Source organism: Sitodiplosis mosellana, unplaced genomic scaffold, assembly GCF_009176505.1.
Source record: "Sitodiplosis mosellana isolate CC-2019 unplaced genomic scaffold, AAFC_SMos_1.0 Smas_scaffold_1, whole genome shotgun sequence".
NCBI lineage: Eukaryota > Metazoa > Arthropoda > Insecta > Diptera > Cecidomyiidae > Sitodiplosis > Sitodiplosis mosellana.
Window position 1 is genome coordinate 5,495,809 of NW_022595244.1, and position 18,419 is coordinate 5,514,227.

The 18,419-nt window shown below is 37.5% G+C and overlaps 4 protein-coding genes across 22 annotated transcripts; 3 read left to right on the forward strand and 1 right to left on the reverse strand.

The window, feature by feature from the left end:
- Positions 1–10,105, forward strand: LOC129574614 (eukaryotic translation initiation factor 5). 18 transcript variants are annotated; one of them, XM_055456855.1, is made up of 8 exons: positions 1–94; positions 1,362–1,501; positions 6,293–6,392; positions 6,506–6,887; positions 7,025–7,987; positions 8,099–8,296; positions 8,601–9,169; positions 9,255–10,105. In XM_055456855.1, exons 5-8 carry the CDS (start codon positions 7,775–7,777, stop codon positions 9,622–9,624), a joined length of 1,350 nt encoding a protein of 449 aa, XP_055312830.1. In that variant the 5' UTR covers positions 1–94; positions 1,362–1,501; positions 6,293–6,392; positions 6,506–6,887; positions 7,025–7,774; the 3' UTR covers positions 9,625–10,105. The 18 variants fall into 18 exon arrangements, with proteins under 18 accessions (XP_055312830.1, XP_055312848.1, XP_055312897.1 ...); XM_055456873.1 differs by having other exon boundaries at positions 68–243; XM_055456922.1 differs by having other exon boundaries at positions 72–745.
- Positions 10,106–10,290: 185 nt separating this feature from the next.
- On the forward strand, positions 10,291–12,692 carry LOC129574678 (uncharacterized). 2 transcript variants are annotated; one of them, XM_055457017.1, is made up of 4 exons: positions 10,291–10,511; positions 10,605–11,581; positions 11,650–12,236; positions 12,353–12,692. In XM_055457017.1, the coding sequence occupies exons 1-4, from the start codon at positions 10,418–10,420 to the stop codon at positions 12,567–12,569; spliced, it is 1,875 nt and encodes a 624-aa protein (XP_055312992.1). In that variant the 5' UTR covers positions 10,291–10,417; the 3' UTR covers positions 12,570–12,692. The 2 variants fall into 2 exon arrangements, with proteins under 2 accessions (XP_055312992.1, XP_055313003.1); XM_055457028.1 differs by having other exon boundaries at positions 10,296–10,511; positions 11,650–12,241.
- An 81-nt stretch (positions 12,693–12,773) lies between these two features.
- LOC129574689 (uncharacterized) lies at positions 12,774–15,149 on the forward strand. Its single transcript, XM_055457055.1, has 4 exons — positions 12,774–13,042; positions 13,117–14,066; positions 14,150–14,754; positions 14,854–15,149. Exons 1-4 carry the CDS (start codon positions 12,952–12,954, stop codon positions 15,092–15,094), a joined length of 1,887 nt encoding a protein of 628 aa, XP_055313030.1. The 5' UTR covers positions 12,774–12,951; the 3' UTR covers positions 15,095–15,149.
- Positions 15,128–18,392, reverse strand: LOC129574685 (general transcription and DNA repair factor IIH helicase subunit XPD). The gene is made up of 8 exons (XM_055457042.1): positions 18,241–18,392; positions 18,070–18,169; positions 17,382–17,994; positions 17,175–17,271; positions 16,894–17,027; positions 16,569–16,816; positions 15,679–16,487; positions 15,128–15,558 (listed from the first exon to the last, which is right to left on the reverse strand). The coding sequence occupies exons 1-8, from the start codon at positions 18,243–18,245 to the stop codon at positions 15,192–15,194; spliced, it is 2,373 nt and encodes a 790-aa protein (XP_055313017.1). The 5' UTR covers positions 18,246–18,392; the 3' UTR covers positions 15,128–15,191.
- Between the last annotated feature and the right edge of the window lie 27 nt (positions 18,393–18,419).

Below are 18,419 nucleotides of genomic sequence, written 5' to 3' on the forward strand. Positions count from 1 at the left end.
ATGCGTGTGAACATCGTACATCAATGCGACCATAAGAAGGAATATACATCAATTTTTTTTTCATTCAGTTCAAGTTGTCATTTGCAGTAGTGTGGTTCGTATAAAACGCACTTTATTTGTTCGCACTTTATTTGTTCGCACTTACTATATCTCTGTACAAAAATGCATTTGCATTCCGATTGAATCGATCGATTTTTTATCGACTTTTGCACGGCAATCGATTGATTATGCATAGTGTTGTTGGTATTAATTAGAATCGAGTGAATAATTGTTGGCAAAATGACGACTGTCATTGCGTGAATCTCGCGTGTTTTCGCCTGAAAAAAAGGCCCATATCGAATCATTTCTCTTTTGTCTCTATGTCATTTTCGGTTTTTCGCATTTCTCGTCGTGTGTGTTATATATCTGTATGGAATATATTTTTTTTTCTCTCTCTCTTCGCTTCTCATTCTATTTGCTTCGCGATTGTTGCCGTTTCGTTCAATCGGTTGGATCGTGTGTGTTTGTGCGCGCTCTCACTCTATTCTCTCGGACACTTTTCAATTGTTAAAAAAAACCAATTTCATTGTTGTTGCAATTACTACGATTGCCATAGAGTGTGGTTATTTTTTCTTTCATTCTATCCGCATAATAAGAGCATTAGCAATGAACAATATATATATATATATAAAATCTACGTTTAGACGCAGTGGCTGAAGTCGCAGAAGTGTACGGTGCAGAATTTTGCACAACTCGCATTTTCCCTGTTCGTTTTTCTTCTTTTCTGCTGCCAGCGTTGTTGTTTTTTTTTCATTCACGTGAACTTTTCGTCTCGCTCGCCACCGTGGCATACCTCATGTGTACATTCCACATTTTGATACCTTTTTTTTAATTGATATAAACCACACGAATCAAGTCGGTTCAAACTGTCTCGCTGAAATTAATGCCCAATAACCATCAGAGTAAAAAGGAGGCCAATTTTTTTCTCTATCCCTTTATCTTCCCATCCGACAGACCGATTTGGAATATATCTGTTAAAATTAGCCTCGACGCGAGATATTCGGCCCCGTTAATTGCCCAATGAATGTCGATGTTAACTTTATTTAAACTCATTTTCACGAGCTTCGCACTGCTTTGGTCCGTTTCATACGTACGTTTGTGTGTGCGAGCGCCCGCTTTCACATCGATTCGAGGCAGTGCGTGGCGCGACCCATTGATGCATAAAATTGCACATTGCCCGTTTGAATGCATTTGGATTTGGTGCAACGTCTTCGTTTGACTCTTCCTCAAAATACCGTTCTAATCTTATTCAACGTTTTCTTTTTTTTTGTTCAAAACTCTTTCGTTCTCAATTGTGTTCATTATTTTCGTATTCATTTCAGCAACGACACAGAGAGAGCAATTGAATTTTCGTTCAGTGAGCCGTCAAGTGAGCCGAGTTCTTTTTGATTTTATTTATTTGCTTTGCTGACCGCCGAGATTGGCAATACCCCGTTTTATATGACTTTTGAAAGCATTAAAGGTAAGTGTATGCCTCTGATTTATATATTTTGATTAGCAAATTGATATGCCTCGGGCAATAAATCATAATAAAATCAAAATGAATCGCTATTGAATGTGCACAATTGAGCCAAGACAATGCTGTATGATCATGCATATTGTGTGTGTGTGTGTGTGTTTGAATAAGAAAGGGGTTATGTTTATACAGCGTATGATATGTTTTCTTTTGTTTTACTGTAATCGTTCCATTTTTGCATGGAATCTTTAGACACCGAAACCGAGATAAGCGAACAGTTGAGTTTGAATTGAGTGTAGACTGTAGACTCTCTACACTGTAGAGAGAATTTTGTTCCGCGTGTCGATTCGATTCTAGTGTGTCGATGCCAATTAATTATGACATTTGAATGGTGAGTAAGAAAGGCGGCATTCGCTCTACTCCATCAATTCTAATTATGTTTTATTATCACATCACATTCAATCGATCGCACATGGCTCTGCCTGATGGTTTGAGCTGATGGCCGAGTCAATCGTAGTTGTGTTGTGCGGTTCGGTTGGTTTTCATGAATTTTACATCAATATCCACCATTGAAAATGGATACCATTCGCTGAATTTCTTCTTCTGCTCCAATTCAGTCCTATCGATTATATCATCAACGTCGGTCAGATGGACGATTGAACATATGTGACACGCAGCAATTATTTGTGACTTCTGCTGCTACTGCTAACTTATTTAATACTCTAATTTCTCTCTGTCGAAGTATTAAACCGCCACATTTCACTCATTCCGATGCGAATGTCACCATGATTATTTTTTGTGGGGCTCATGTTATCATCAAACCAACATCGGTTGAATCTCTTCATCATTTCATGTGCCCAAACATGAGTTCCGTTTACTCGAAATATACATGCTCAATATCTATCTATCTATGTCGGTGCACGTTTTGAATACTGATAATTGTGAATATTGTTACTTTGTCGCTTGCTTTCTTTCTATCAATATTTACGATTTTGCCATTGTTCAAATAAACCCAGCACACCACCACATTCGCGTTTCGAATTTCGTCGAAACAAGCGATAGAGGAAACCGTAAAGTGATACTCAAAGGTTCAACCGAATTGGACTAGAATCAAATTTGAGCCGCATTTCATCTGGACGAAACTGAAATGTTTATCTCGAAAATCTCGTTGAAAATTGAATTTGAACGACGGTCGCTACCGCAGGCGACTTTTTATTGTTCGATAAAATGTTCGGATTTTTTTGTCTGTGTCTTTTTTGATGAAATTTCGTTTGCATTTGCATTCGCAGAGAGATAGACAAAACAAAAGTTTGCACGACGAATCGAAAAAAAAACGAGAAAAATATATGCCAACACAAGTTGAAAACTGGTTATGGCTTCAGTACGTTCGCTCGTTTTTTTCGTTTATTCACTGTGTGTGAACGTAAAAACGTGTATTATCTCATCGTGCGGCGAAAAATGAAGCAAAAAAAAATCCATCGTCAGAGAGTCACGTCGCCTGCTCTCTTTCTTTCTAGCGTTGCCTTATTGTTATTCGCATGCATTTCGTGGATTGTGTGTTGTATGTATTATTTTTACGAGTTGTGTTGTTCGCGCGGGTCCCTTTTAATGGTTCGTTCTTTGTTTTTGTTTCTTTTTTTTCGAGTGACTGTGTAAATGTTTCTTATTACTTGCTTCTGATTTTGCACACACACACTCACATTTTTCGTGATTCAACGTCACTTGATTTTTCAGTGGCAATTGCATTCGCCACACGACAATCACTCTGCTCTATGTGACCATACACACACAGAGAGAGAGAGAGAGGAAATGTATGTTGTAACTCATCGATATACATGTTGCAATCGGCCGAGCGAACAAAATAGAAACAAAAGACCAACTAAAAATGGGATAAAATCACAATTCGAGCTTAATATAACCGTTTAGAGCTGCCGTAAAGGTCATCAGCGAAAAAAAATCACAACAAAATTGATGACGATGAGGAGGAGGAGGAGGAGAAGGAGGGAAAACAAATCATTCGTTTCTCCATTTGATTTCTGCCGTTCGAGTGTTTACTTTGAAAATTAAATTGATTTCGATATCAATCGATTCGCGATCGAGTCACATAAAACAACTGGATTTGCTGACTCTTCAGCAAATATCATTCGGAATCAATCTTTCGCTGAAATTCGTTCGGGTATATTTTTTCCCCTCTAATTTATAAACACATTTTCGTCCTATTCAAATAGAACTTTATTCAAACAAACACATAAATTTCCAATTCCATGAAGTTGAAAACGCATCGAGCGAGAATTGTACACAGAATTTCAAATCGACGAAAAAAAAATATTTATTATCAAAAGTAAACAGCAAAAGCGAAACGCTGACAAATAAATAGCGGCCGAATGACGCGGCACCGATTGGGAAAAAAGTCAAGTGAATATTCATGACAGTGATAACGAGCGAGCCAGTCAGTTTTATAGCAAACTGAAATCTGTCTTCAACTTTATTCAAACTGTGTGTACTGTCTCAATACACCACGTTTTTTTTACTCGTACGAGTGTCGACATTCGCCACCAATAAATTTCATTTTATCGATTTAATTGTGGAATAAATTTCTTCGACGTGCAAACATTGCCAGAGAGTGAAACAAAAATTTACAAAAAAAAAGTAAAGCGAAACAGTATGGAAACGTGTAAAACAGTTGACACATCACTTTCGGCACTTGAATTTCAAAATTAGACTGTACAAACGGGCTGTGCTTTCTCTCGCCACAATGCAGCCGCCAAACACATTCCATCCACATAGTTTCACGAGAATGATGCTTAATTTTATTTGTTCTTTTTTTCGGCTCAATTTTTCCGCGATAATGATTCGTCGTATGTATCCTCTGAATCATATAAAAGTGCTCATCATATGAGAAAAAAAATCATTTTCATAATGGATCGAAAGCATTTCCGAGTGTACACATATCCATTTGGAAATTGGTCTTCGTCAAGAGGAAAAAAGAATGAGCTTCTGTTTACGGAACCGCTAAAATCATTTGCTATTGCGAAAAAAACGGGCTTTAAAACCCATACACAAGAATAAATTACGTGAGTGTTACAAATGTGTTTTCTGTTGATGACGTTTCACTCTGTGTCGACGATTGTGCGCACTGCGCCCGTAACATCACTCCATTCCAACCGGAATTTTTCGAGAAAATTCACATTTTCCGCAATTCATGTTCCAATATACGGTTCACTACCGTGTGTCTCGAACTAGCGAACAACCGGTATTTTCAATACGTTGTGCTAATTCTACTATAATACCGTGACAAATATCGGGTGCATAAATTTTTATTTTTATCTTCCTTCATTGCCAATCAAATGTCAGTGCGAGTTTGATATGGTGTAGGCCACACTACGAAAGCAAATGCAATTAGTTAGCGTTAGTTTGACATTTTCAAACGAAATATTAAAATCGAAATTTTGCTTTGGAACCGATCAATTTTCAATTTGAAGTACTTGACCACAGACTATCGTATTCACATGTTTACTTTGCGTTGCAAATAAAGTGGTTTATCAAGTCGATCCAAGTCGACGGTGCGGCATACCGGGTGCGCTCATATTGCGACTAAATTCGGTGAAAAGTTTTTTGATTGATAGAATTTTTTCAAATACCACGTCATGAGAGAATTTCGAAGGAGACACACGTTCAAAAACTATATTTCCAACTCAACGGCATAGTGACAGTAGTGAGACATTTGACATCAGTTGTGCATATGGGCCCATTTCTCAGCACTTAAAATACGTTTCAGCCGAAAGATATGTGTGTGCATGGAAAAGTTCACAAGTGTTGAATTAAATTTAAATTGATCTTGACGAAGTAAATTAAAACACAACACATCAACGGAGCAAATTTTATTTGTCTCTCTCACTTTGATAACAACAGCAAATATTGCAAAAATATTTTCATAGCATTAACACTACAGAGAATATTTCGCCGAAGTTTTTTTTTCTTTCACAAGAACCATTTTTGGGAGGAGACGATTAAGAGTTCCATTTTCCATTGGAACATTAAACAACCGAGTAAAATCAAAATTGATTTCGTAAACAACAACAAGACCTATCTGAGTTTCTACGTGCGTTATCTCTATCAAGTGTGCATGTTCATTTGCTCGTCCCTATTTTGTTGAATGTTATTTGTTGACACGAAAAATCGCCCATTTCTCCATCGTTTCCGGCAAACAACAATCTTTCAAATCGATTGAATAACTTTGCATTGAATAATTTTCCACTTCGTGTTGACATTATGAATACTGTTGAGTGATGTGAGTACACATTCGATTGATTTTTATGTCATACTGTACAGCAGAAGAATAAGAAGGAGAAGAAAAAAAAATGTGTCGTGTGAGCCGTGTGTTCGTTCGTACGACGATAAAATCAGTGATAAATTCGATGATATCCGATATGCTTTCAAACGGTAGAGAGTTGTTTGGTGTCTCGTGAACCGTAAAGTTTGTTAAGCGTCACATGGAGTCAGCAAATTATTTATCTTTTCAATGATATAATTAGCGTTACACCTGGCAGAAAAATCATAAGTCACCCGATGAGATTGCGACGACGGTTAACTGTTTTAGTTGCTATCGAAGCAGTCTTTGGCTTTTGATGATTTCTTTTCCGCTATTAAATATGGAACTCGTTAAGCCCAACGATGATGAGATCTGTAGCTCGGGGAAATAATCGACAATATTCCGTTTGAATAAATCATTTAAATGACTAACTTTGTACCAGGCAGATAAAAATAATCCACTTGTTATGGTTGTTATATTTACAGAAGCATCAGTATATAAAGGAGTACCTCCATCATCCATTCAACACGACCAGTCTGTTGATTTATCGTGCATGATTTCCCATAGGCAATATTCAAGTCATAGGTATGGTGTATATCGCAATCGTCATTATAACCATCTCAAGCAATCGTCTAAATGTATTCATTAATATTTCGTTTCATTTTTGTTGTGTTTTTTCCTTGTTCGTCGCTCGTTAGGACTTCAAAATTTTCCAGCAATAGACACCGAAAATTGCAGCCATTCAGAGAAACGTGAGAAAGTGTCATCGTCGTTCTATATGAACGCGAACCGCGAGAAATTTTCGTTTTAATTTAGTTCCTTAACACAACAAATCAAAAACAAAAAAATCAGAAAAAAAATCTGCACAAAAAAACGTTATTTAATTTTTTCGTGTCGCTTATAAGTTTTTTTATGTTATAAAATCCCGATTTTTATTTTTGTCGTAAAAATCAAATGCTTAATTTTCGTTAAAATCACACCATTAATCCACATACGTCGAGTGAACCACTCTGCAACAGTTTTGTGCACCGCAAAAACCGCAAATCCATATAATACAGGATTTACATCCATAAACCACTCGTAAGTATCACGAAACCATAATCATTTGCATTGAAACATTAGTATGTAACCGATAACCCAAAGCGATTTACATTAAACTTATTTTAATACAACATTTTTTTTCTCTCTGTTTTTGATCAACCATATTCAATCTGCAGCATTCGCTGGATCAAAAGTGTCGGTGAATACTGAACGAGCCAGCACTCAAATCATATTCAGTCAATAAAAATTTGCATTTTCTTCGATAATATAAACCGAAATAAAAAAGGAGCGTTTACGCGTCCGCCCGCACATAATACACAGAATAAGTTCTGCGAACGAGTCGTCTAAAGTGAAAATCATCATCACCACCACGTTGAACCGATTAATTCAGTACTTTCCCATGAATATACGTAAAACTATAACCAATTTCATAGGACCGCATCATTGTCGTTATCGTTTTATAGTGAAGTAAAACGGGTTTTCTACTATTCAATACAAATGAATTTATCGATCGAAGTGCACCGGGTGTGTTCGCGTGAAAACTGAAAATTTTGCAGAAAATTTTTGTCACACATCGAGTTACAACGGCGTTTTCCGATTTGTCTTTCAACCAGCACCAGCACCACTAATCACCAACCACCACCACCGCACTCCTTTTACGTCAATCGTCATTGCATGCTGATGAAAAGCATTTGATCCGGTCATTTTGCGTAGCGTGTTGATGGTGAAGTAAAAGTAGTGAATGCACAATCTGCAGTCAAAAATTTCCGCGCGTTTTTTTTCCATTATTGTTGGGCTAGTTTATGAACGATTTCAAGATATTCGCTCAAGTGAGTAAGGAAGCGAGAGGATTTGTTCCGGAGAGTGAGAGAAAGAGAAAGAAAAGATCAACACCATAACTGAGTTAACAAACTGAAGATATCAAAATGGGTAGTGTTAACGTCAATCGCAACGTGACCGATCTCTTTTATCGTTACAAAATGCCACGCATTTCGGCCAAAGTCGAGGGCAAAGGTAACGGCATCAAGACGGTCATCGTCAATATGGCTGAAGTGGCCAAGGCTATTGGACGTCCAGCCACTTATCCAACCAAGTACTTCGGCTGCGAATTGGGCGCTCAAACTCAATTCGATTACAAGGTAAAATAAAATCTGTCTATCATTATGTTTTTCAAACCATTCTGATGTATGCTTTAAATGTCCATATGTGAAGAGATTTTTTACTAATTTCTTTTTTCTTACTTGATGCAGCATGAACGTTTCATTGTCAACGGTTCGCACGACCCTGAAAAATTGCAAGATTTACTGGATGGCTTCATCCGCAAGTATGTGTTGTGCCCCGAATGCGACAATCCCGAAACTGACTTGAAGGTACAGTCCAAGAAAGGCACCATTTCCCAAAGCTGCAAGGCTTGCGGCTTTCACGGTCCATTGGAAGTGCACCACAAGGTGAGTTGAGTAGTTTGGGGCGAAAATGTAATACAGAAAAGTTGCGCGGAAAAATGTCGATGATGAATGAGCGGAAAAGAGATAGCTATATAGTATACTGTATAGTAAACTGTAGTGACATTTTTCCGCGCAACTTTTCTCTATTAAATTTTCGCTCCAAACTACTCAGTTGATATTTTGATGAAATCATTCATGAATGAAGAAGTCAACGTGCATATTTCGTGTGGGTTAAACTCATTTTTATGTATGTTTGCAAAGAAGAGCTCTATCCTAATCGATCCGTTTTTGTTGGTTTTACAAACAGGTCAACACTTTCATCATCAAGAATCCACCGAATATTAACCCGGCTACGCAAGGTTCGTCGTTGACTGAAGGAAAGCGCAGCAAGCGTTCGAAGAAGACCGGTGAAAATGGTGATGCCAACAATTCAATGGCTGATGGTGATACGTCTGTTGTGAGCAATTCGGGTGAGGAAACGCTCAGCCATAGCAAGAGTGTTGTCGAAGAAGAAGATGACGACACCACCTGGACAACGGATGTGTCTGAGGAGGCTGTGCGTGCCCGAATGTATGATTTATCCGATGGTGCTATGACGATGACCATCTCCGACGATTCGGAGAAAAGCGAAAAAGAACGTATCGACATTTTCTACGAATTCGTCAAGAAGCGACGCGATGCCAATCAATTGGATAATGTGCAAGTGCACAAGGAAATTGCCACCGAAGCCGAACGCTTGGACATCACACAAAAGGCACCATTGGTTTTAGCCGAATTGGTTTTCAGCGCTAACATTATTACGGAAGTGAAGAAGCATCGCAATCTATTGCTGCGTTTCACACACGACAACCAAAAGGCACAACGCTATCTCTTGGGGTAAGTTGAGCAAGAAGAACTTGAATGAAACATGAAAAACCCTTAGAAACCAAATGACTTAAAAATGTTCAATTTCTCTTTGCAGTGGTATCGAGCAGATCATTTCATTGCATGCAGACAAGCTATTGGATAAAGTGGCCGGCATCTTCAAGTTGTTCTACGATTCGGACATTTTGGAAGAAAAATCTATTCTGGAATGGTCGGAAAAGGTTAGCAAGAAGTATGTCACCAAGGAAATGTCGGAGAAGATTCACGAGAAAGCCAAACCGTTCATTCAATGGTTGCGTGAAGCTGACGAAGAGTCATCCGAAGAGGAGGACGATTCGGATCTTGAAATCGAATACAATGACCGTGCCCGTGTCGAACCGTTGCGTGCCGAAAAACCGGCTCCGGCCGTTAAGAAAGCAGCTGCCGGCGATGAAGAAGACGACGATCTCGACATTGACGACATCTAAACACCTCGCACCACGAATTTCCGAATTCACATCTTTTACTATGCTCAATACAAATGAAACAAAACAAAAAAAATATTGCACATTTTCCTCTATCTATTTGTTATTAGAATATCGCAAATCTCCCAACAACAACAACAATAAGAAAAATAACAGAAGACTATTTCACTTTTCGTTTGTTTATTTAATTCTTCGATTCAAGTACTATATTTCTACTGAATTTTTTATGCAATCACTGAATTTCCAACTAAATATTTGTACCTAAAAATCGCTAGAACTTTTTTTGTGTGAAAGAAAACAAGAAAAAAAATTCAATGATTGAAACAAAAAAAATGAAGCAAACAATAAGCAGTTCAAACCATTCGTAATCGCATACATTTTTACAATTATTGCTATGCATATGCTATTATTATTCCCCAAAAGCATCAACAATACCAAGATTTCGAATAAATGGCATTGAATTTAATGAAAATGAGCAATAAAATTATGGTCGTTTGTTTTATTTCCCATTGAAACCATAGATCTATAGCCACTTCTTCCTTGAATATCCAACGAATTGAAAAGACACGATTCAAATAGATAACCTCTCTTTTATCAAGAACCAATCGTTCAATTCGTTTCTAAGGTTGGCAGTATTTTCTTTCAGCCGTGGAAATTGACACTCAATGACAGTTCAGATCAGCTGTCTACGTACTTGTGTCAGTCTTTCATAAGTGAGTCGACATTTATTGTCATGCAATCAATGTTTTGATTGTGAAAGGCTAAGAAAATTAACAAAAATTTCCAATTTAAAGAAATGTTCCATATTTTTACACAAATTACTCGAGTTCCGAGCCGACCAAAACAATGTCTCCAGCATATTTCACGGTCATTTTGCTATAAGATAGTTGGTAAGCAAATTTGCTAATATTCAATGGATTTTGTTTATATTTTAATTGCGTTGCATTTAAAAAAAATGCACTCTTGTTTTTCTGTGTGGGTAGAGCGAAAAGCTGCTGCGTCAACAGATCAAACATTCAATAGTAAACCGCGGAGAAAAAAGACGCCAACGAAGGAATACAAATTTGATTTTAAAGCTAAATGTGTCAGGCCTGCACGAGATAGAGGAAGGTCATTGGAGATAATCAAAGCGTTACCAGCCGATTCAAAAGACATTACCGAAGAAATGTTGATCGAGACATACGATAAATTGAGTGCTGGCCCAATCAACGATGAGGCTTTACTGCATGCAAATTTTGACACTTTTATCGATGCCACGGAATGTATTCTACTGAAACTCAGTGTATCACAAGTTTTGCACATTTTCAAGCAAACTGCTCGGGCACAAATTCCAATGTTCGACGAATTGAATGAAATTATTGTAAAAGATATATTAGTTAAAAAAGATTTATTGCGACACATTACCTTCATAACGGTCGATGATATCATTGATGTGGATTTTGCGCTGCGCAAATACTACGCCAGAGAATGGAAAATAAGTAAATTATTCGAAGAATTTCGTCAGGCTACACGTGCTGCATTCGTAGCGAAAGTGAACGAAGAACTAGTGGAAAATCTGAGCCACAAGAAACTGATGCGAATTATGCGATATTTGGGCAATAATCGGTCGTTGGTGCAATATGTCGATACAAGTAGTCTATCGAAACAGTTGTTGTTGGAAGATGATCAAGAATTTCAAGACAGCGATGTTGTTTTTACAATTGTAACATTGGCCAGATTCCCAAAGCTTGACGAACATTCAAAGCAACTTTTAACGAAAATGTATCGAATTTGGTGCGGCAACGAGCAAGACATCGAAAGTGTAAAGGGGATCCTCAAACTCTTGTGTACTAAGAAGCCCGAAAATACGGACTTATCTCATTTCCATGATCCGCTATTTTTTCAACGTTGTACTCAGATTGCGATCGAAAAGAAAGACATGAGATCTGCTTTTGCGGTTTTAGATGCATACAATGAATTGGTTTGTATCAAACAATGAATCGATTAAATTTGACTTCTTTAGATTCAATTTTTATTTAAATCTTTCAGAATTTCGCTAGCACTCAATTGATTGACTTCGTGTCGATCGCTTTTAACAAGACATATTGGAATAATAAGCACGTTTTCGTGGAAGTGGACGATTATGGAATATTTTGTACGGCATGTGAGAAAGCCAATTACAAACCAACGAATTGGGAATCGAATGTTGTTCCAGCGATAAAACGGGCAAAACTTCAAGAGAGCAACTTTTTCAAACAAGTCGATTTGGCGTTGACTTTGCATAAACTAGGGATTCAACATGCCGCGTTCATTGAAAATTTTTTCAATTCAGCACAGCTGACACATTGGCATAAAAACAACAAAAAACTGGCCGAAGTACATAAAGCCTATTCGATTGGGACACCTCTCGAGGTGGCTGAGCCAAAAACACAGAAGAATGTTACTCCCTATATGTCTTGGCTGGCATTGGATTTGGAAAAATTCATTGGTGCCAACAAAGTTTTAAATAATGTTATCGTCAGCGATGACTTGACAGTTCCACTAGTTTTGAAAGTCAATACGGAAACGGGCAACTTTTTGGACATGAAAGAGCGTACGGAGAGGCAAAATTTAATTTGCAACAAAAATGAATTGATGTATGGTACTTTATTTTTAACATGTGGATGCCAAATTCGATCATTGTCGAATATCTTCGAAAATCCAAACATTTTTGGGCTTTTACTAATTCATTTTCTCTCTCTCAATATTCCAGAGTCGGTGTAATCACGCAAGATATCGGTGCAATGAAAGAAAATTTTGAAATGTTTGCCGAAAAGCTGAATAAGCAGAGAAAACTTATCAAAGAGAAGGGTTGGATTGCAATCACCCTCGACGAAAGCCTTTATGGAACGATGGAAACGTACAAAAGAGCATTCACATTCTTCAAAATTATTTTGTATGCAATAAATAATCGAACACGAAAACAGTGAATAAGCTAAGAATCGTCCACGTTTGACTTGTTAACTAAGAATAAAATGATTTAGATTTGAAATAAGTTTGAAGTTTAAATAAAACGTGTTCAATCAACGATATTGTTGGTGATAAAAAGGAAACATTGTGCTTTCATTGTGTTTGGGAAAAATTCATGCTCAAAATGATTTAAATGTTGCGGATGACAGTCCAAATGACAGCACGTGCTTAGCCATTTGACAGCTGAACTGTCAAATGGGTTATTCTTGAAATGAATTGTGCAATTGGTTCAATCAGTTTTAGGTTAACGTTGAAAAATTGAAACATTGTTTTAGTTTAGTTTTCGTACCTGATTTTTCCTCAAACCTCCGTTTTCCAACAGTAAATTTTGTTTGAAAAAAAATGATACGGTTTTTAAGTAGATTGTCTCATTTAAACACCCTGCGACATGCACAGTATTCGGCGGTGCGACTATGTTCCAGCAAATCGGATGGTATTTAAAAATCTATTGCATGTTTCTGATCTCAAGGCAGTTTTAATGTTCATTAAAATGCGTTCACATTTAAGATTCGTCCATACCGGTGCTTGAGCCAATCGAAGACGAGCCTGAAGATTCATCTGAACCGGCAACATTTATCCCCGAAAAGAGTGTTGATTCCAAATACTCCCGCTCCGACAAAAATGCATCTTTAGTTGAATTATTCAATTCGTTGCCATCAGATCCAAAGAATGTCAGTCTTCAAGCGTTGGTTGAATTTTACGATAGAATCAAAGGGAACTACTTAATCACGAATGATATGAAAAAACATCCGAAGTTTGCGGTTTTTCGTGAGGCCACCGAAATATTATCGCCGCAACTTAATACAAAGGAATTGAAAAATGTTTTCATTGCTGTAATTCCATCGAAACCAGTCATGTTCGATAAATTAGGCAATATCATCGTTGATGCCCTACTTAAGCGTGTCTCGTATATACCATTCGACCAAATAATGTTTGTGGATTTTATATTGAACAAGTACTACAATGTAACGGAATTGAGCAAAAATTACAACATCCTCCGACTGACACTGCAAACAATGTTCCTGTCAAAAGTCGAGGATGAGCTAGCCGAAATGAAAGAATTTGAAGAAATTATGAAAATTGTGGCATATTGTGAAAACAATTCGGAAATTATACCATCAAAAATTGTAAACAGTTTGACGACGTCATTGCTTTTAGTCGACGAAGATAAGTTCACTGTTATGGATCTAACATCTGTGGTGATATTTCTATCGAATTTAGGCAAGTTGAATGAACATGTTGAGAAATTGTTTCACAAAGTGATCGGGCTGTGGTATCAATCGCCCGTAACTGCAAACGAAGTGCAGGTGCTATTGAAAGTATTAGCCGCCAAAAGTCACACAATTGACAAAGAGATTTTCAAAGATTCGGAGTTCATTCGTCACTGTATTAAAATCGTTACTCAACAGAATGAAAAGAAGATATCGTTCAGCGTTCAAAATAGCTTCAACCGAATTGTAAGTTTGAATCGTGGCTTGTTGAAAGAAAGAAGTCAATTTTTTGCATCGATTTTTTAAACTCAATTCAATTTTCATCCCAGGGTTTCGTAAGTGTGGATCTAATCGAGCATTTATCAAAGTTTTTCGAGATAAAAGACGATATGCGAGATTTGACCGTGGTGGATTACATAATAATTTGTACTGCATGTGTCAAAGCCGACTACAAACCAGCGAATTGGAATAAAACGATCATTGAAGCATTAAAAACATTCAAATTCAGTATCTATTTGACTAGTTTTGGCAATTTTGATTGGGCTCAATTCGCTTTATACCTAGAAAAACTCGGCTATTGCGATACTCGGCTGATTCGAAATATTTTGAATTCGAAACACCTTCAAAAGCAAAAAAGCTATGACCCCGTCAAATTGGATAAACTAACAGAAATTCTAGAACGTGAAGATGTATCATCGAGTGAGTCCAGTAATGATTCAGATGATGAGAGCTCAAGTAGTGATGACACTGATGGCGAGCCACCACTTTATGATGATTTAAAAGGCATGTTTGGTATCGATAAAATCTGGCCAAATGTTCGCATCGACAGTAAATCGACGATTCCATATCTCTTGAAAATGGATTTAAAGTCCGGAGATTTTCTTCCATTCACTCAAGCGCCATCAGTGCGGCGTAAGGAGAATAATGAATTGCTGTAAGTACAATTTTTTTTCAGTTGAGCGAAACCCATTTCATTAGTTTGAAATATGAAAATGTCGAAAATTGAACTAAAAAAATGCATTTCATCAATTAGGATCGGTGTAATTGTCATAGAAGACGAAAGTGGCAAATGGGAAGACCGAAATAAGATGAGATATGCGAAAAAGCAAAGTCGCCATCTGGAACGCAGGGGTATATCGTCAATAATCCTTGAAGAAAGCAAATGGAGCACACTGAAAAACTATGAAAAATCTTTAGTATTCTATACAAAAATCGTGAACTTGATGGAGTTTTATCGAAAGAAGAAACTGAATCAGTTGGGAAAAGACTATTGAAAAGAAAGGTATTTTTAATAAAAGAAAAGCATATTGATTAGAAACGACAATAAAATATTTTTATTTCGAAAGAGTAACACATGTGTTCAGATGGGTCTTAAACTTCCATCATTTCGGCATCATCATCGTAGTCATCATCGTCATGATTTTTGCCGTTGCCTTCTTTGCCATTATTTGCTTTGTCAGAATCATTGCCTTCGATATTTTTGTTTTTGGCCTTTTCACGTTCCATCGCCTCAAGTTGTTGCAGTGTTAACAGTGAAACACCCAGTTGATCTTCACGTGAAAATGGCTGCGCCATTTGACGCAACCATCTTCTGGCCGTTTGCATCGCTTCTTCCGTACTTAAATTGACATAGTTGTCGGTTAGATGCTCTTGAATCCATTTCGGTAAACGAGATCGTTTGTCCTGGCGAGAGAATCGCTTATCGGCGAATATCATAATACCGTAATCGGTTTTACCACTGTAAATTGGAAGAGGGATTTAAAATTTATAAAGGTGTCTACCAAAACTCAGAACTAACTCATTGAATCCATTGAAATGAACGTATTTTTTCGATGAAAATCTAAAAAAAAATACTAACCGAATGGCACGACCCACACACTGAGCTGCATGCCGCATGGCATCGAATGTAAGAAAATCATTTTCACGAATTTGGAATTGATCTCGCAGGTAGTCCAAACGTGCCTTCAATATTCTCGATTGTGTGTAAACGTATGGAATGCCAAACATGAGTACAGCTCTTCCGTAATGATGATCGAAATCCACTCCTTCGGACACTTTTCCTCGTGCAACAGCCAACAATATGGCACCTCTGCCACAATCACATGCTTTCACATAATTCATTAATGCATATGACGTCTCTGCATTGTCTTGAGTTTCGATGAATAACAATTTATGCTTCAGAAGTTGGTCAACGATTCCCTGATCGTACCACGAAGCCACCACTGATTCCAAGTACAAATACGATGTGAAGAAACAGACAACTCCATCTGGGACTACACGTGCTGTTTCCACTAAAAGTTGCCCATAATTTCTGATGACGGCCGTGTCTTCACGCGTTTCAAATCTTGATGATATCGCCACTTGATCATTTCCTTTTGATACAATCATCGGTAGCAAACATGGTCGAGCAAGTGTCATTGTGAATGAACTCATCAGAACCGGCTGAAAGTCGAGAATCTTTGGATACATATCGATGGGTGACAATGTACCAGATGTGATAACAACACTTTGAAATCGTTGGAAAATCGGTTTCATGGCAATCGACGAATCCAGGCAACTGAAGTGCAAAATTGGATTGATAACGGTTGGCGTTTTATCGTCGAATGGCTCTACGATAATTGTGAATCCTTTTGTGTATGTTGAAATCAATGTGGCGAAATGGGAAATCTAATTGAAAGTATGGATGTTTAAGGTCAATTTTAAATTGAAATTTCGAGATGAAAGTTGAAAGGAGGGAATTCTACTTACAACAACCAATCCACCATAATCAGTCATGTCGGTGATTTCTAATGTTCGCATCAGTGATGCCAAACGTTCAGCACAAAATCTGAGTGGCTTTCGTTCGATACACACTTTCTGTTGAATGTCTTTGAGGAATCGAGCGGGAGTTTCTTGGACCACGTGCTGTACGCGCAGTCTTGTTTTTATGTATTCAATCAATCGCTTCATAAAGCTCAAGAAGTGATCTGCAGTTCTTATATTACCGGGAACAGCTCCTAGTGAATGAAATCAAATTTGAACCAAAATATTAAGGAAAAAAAAACGTTTGATATTCAAGAATGATGTAAAGTACCTTTTAGCACATCATCCGGGAGAATTGGGTTCGCCAAAAACATGTCAGCGTCATTTTGTTCGCTCGCTTTTCGTAGACCTTCCAACATCATTTCGTACTCTCTTTGTAATTGATTCTCGTCTTCTTCTTTGAATCTGAATTATAAACCAGTTGAAAGTTATTTAGATACGGATTGGTTAATCAACTGAGGTAAGTACAATGCTTGATGCAATTTTGAGGACGTATTTCTTTCATACGCATTTTTCTTCTACATTCCCAAAATTGGAGTCGATTTTACTTACTCTTTGACATATGCTTCCAATTTTCCCAACGCAGTCGTACCACGTTCGATGGTTCTGCGATTAATTTTAACACTCATGGAGTCGATACAAACATTGTCTACGAAATTAGAAAGAAACAATTGAAAAAATCACGCTTTGTCTATTATTCACTGCTCAAAAACTCGAAGTAGTCTGAATATAATCTCTTCAATATCACAAGTCACCTACCGATATTGTGAGCTTCATCGAATACCACGACCACTTGACGCGAAAGCTGCTTTGAAACGACTTCGGCAATTTTCGGATCTAGCAAATAATGGTAACTGTAAACGATGATGTGTGCATTGTTGATGGCATAACGAGCGGTAAAGTATGGACACCAATTTCGATCACGACCATACTGTTTCAGATCATCCAAATTGTAAATGCCAACCGGCAAAACCGATTCGCGCCCTTCAATATCAAAACCTTCGTAATATTGACAAACTGGCACTGTATCATCACGTTTGGCCCGTTCACGTACATGACCAGCTGTCAGTCCATAGCATTTGCCATCGACAGATTTTCCTTCACGTTCTTTGCTCACATCGGGATGAATACACATGTTTTTACGTGAGCTCAGCACTAAACCGGTCATATTTGGCTGTATCGTTGAATTTTTCTCGTAATATTCCATCAATGTTTTCAATTCGGCGATTACTTTCTCAATTTCGGGCACGGTACGCGAACAGTAAACCAGTTTTCGGATGATGTTTGGGTTTTCCATCATGTACGCAACAATGAATGACAGCAAAGTGGCAGTTTTGCCAGTCCCTGAAGGCATCTCCAGTAAACAATGACCCTGCCAATCAAGTCATTTTTAGTTTTCCATTGAAAAAAAAAACTTTCTTTCTTTCTCATTTTATAGTGACATTACCTTTGCGTCAAGAGTTCGCTTGAGCTCCAGCATATACTCATATTGCTCGGGATAGATATACTCATACGGAAAGTACACCAATAAACCATCCACGCTGAGCCTTTTTAAAAAAAAAATATCATGCAAATTTCATTTAATTCAATCCAAAAAAATTACCTAAAATCAACTTACTTCATGTTAAATTTTTATATTTTCCTCACAATCCTTTGAATTACATTCGTTTTAAGTGGAACTCGGTCAAATTGCGTGCTTCTTTTGTTTGGTTCAATTTCGCAATGAGCCGGCATCAATAATCAAGCGTTGAATTGATTCAAATGTCATTTTGAGTGGAAATGTCAAATGTGGGATAT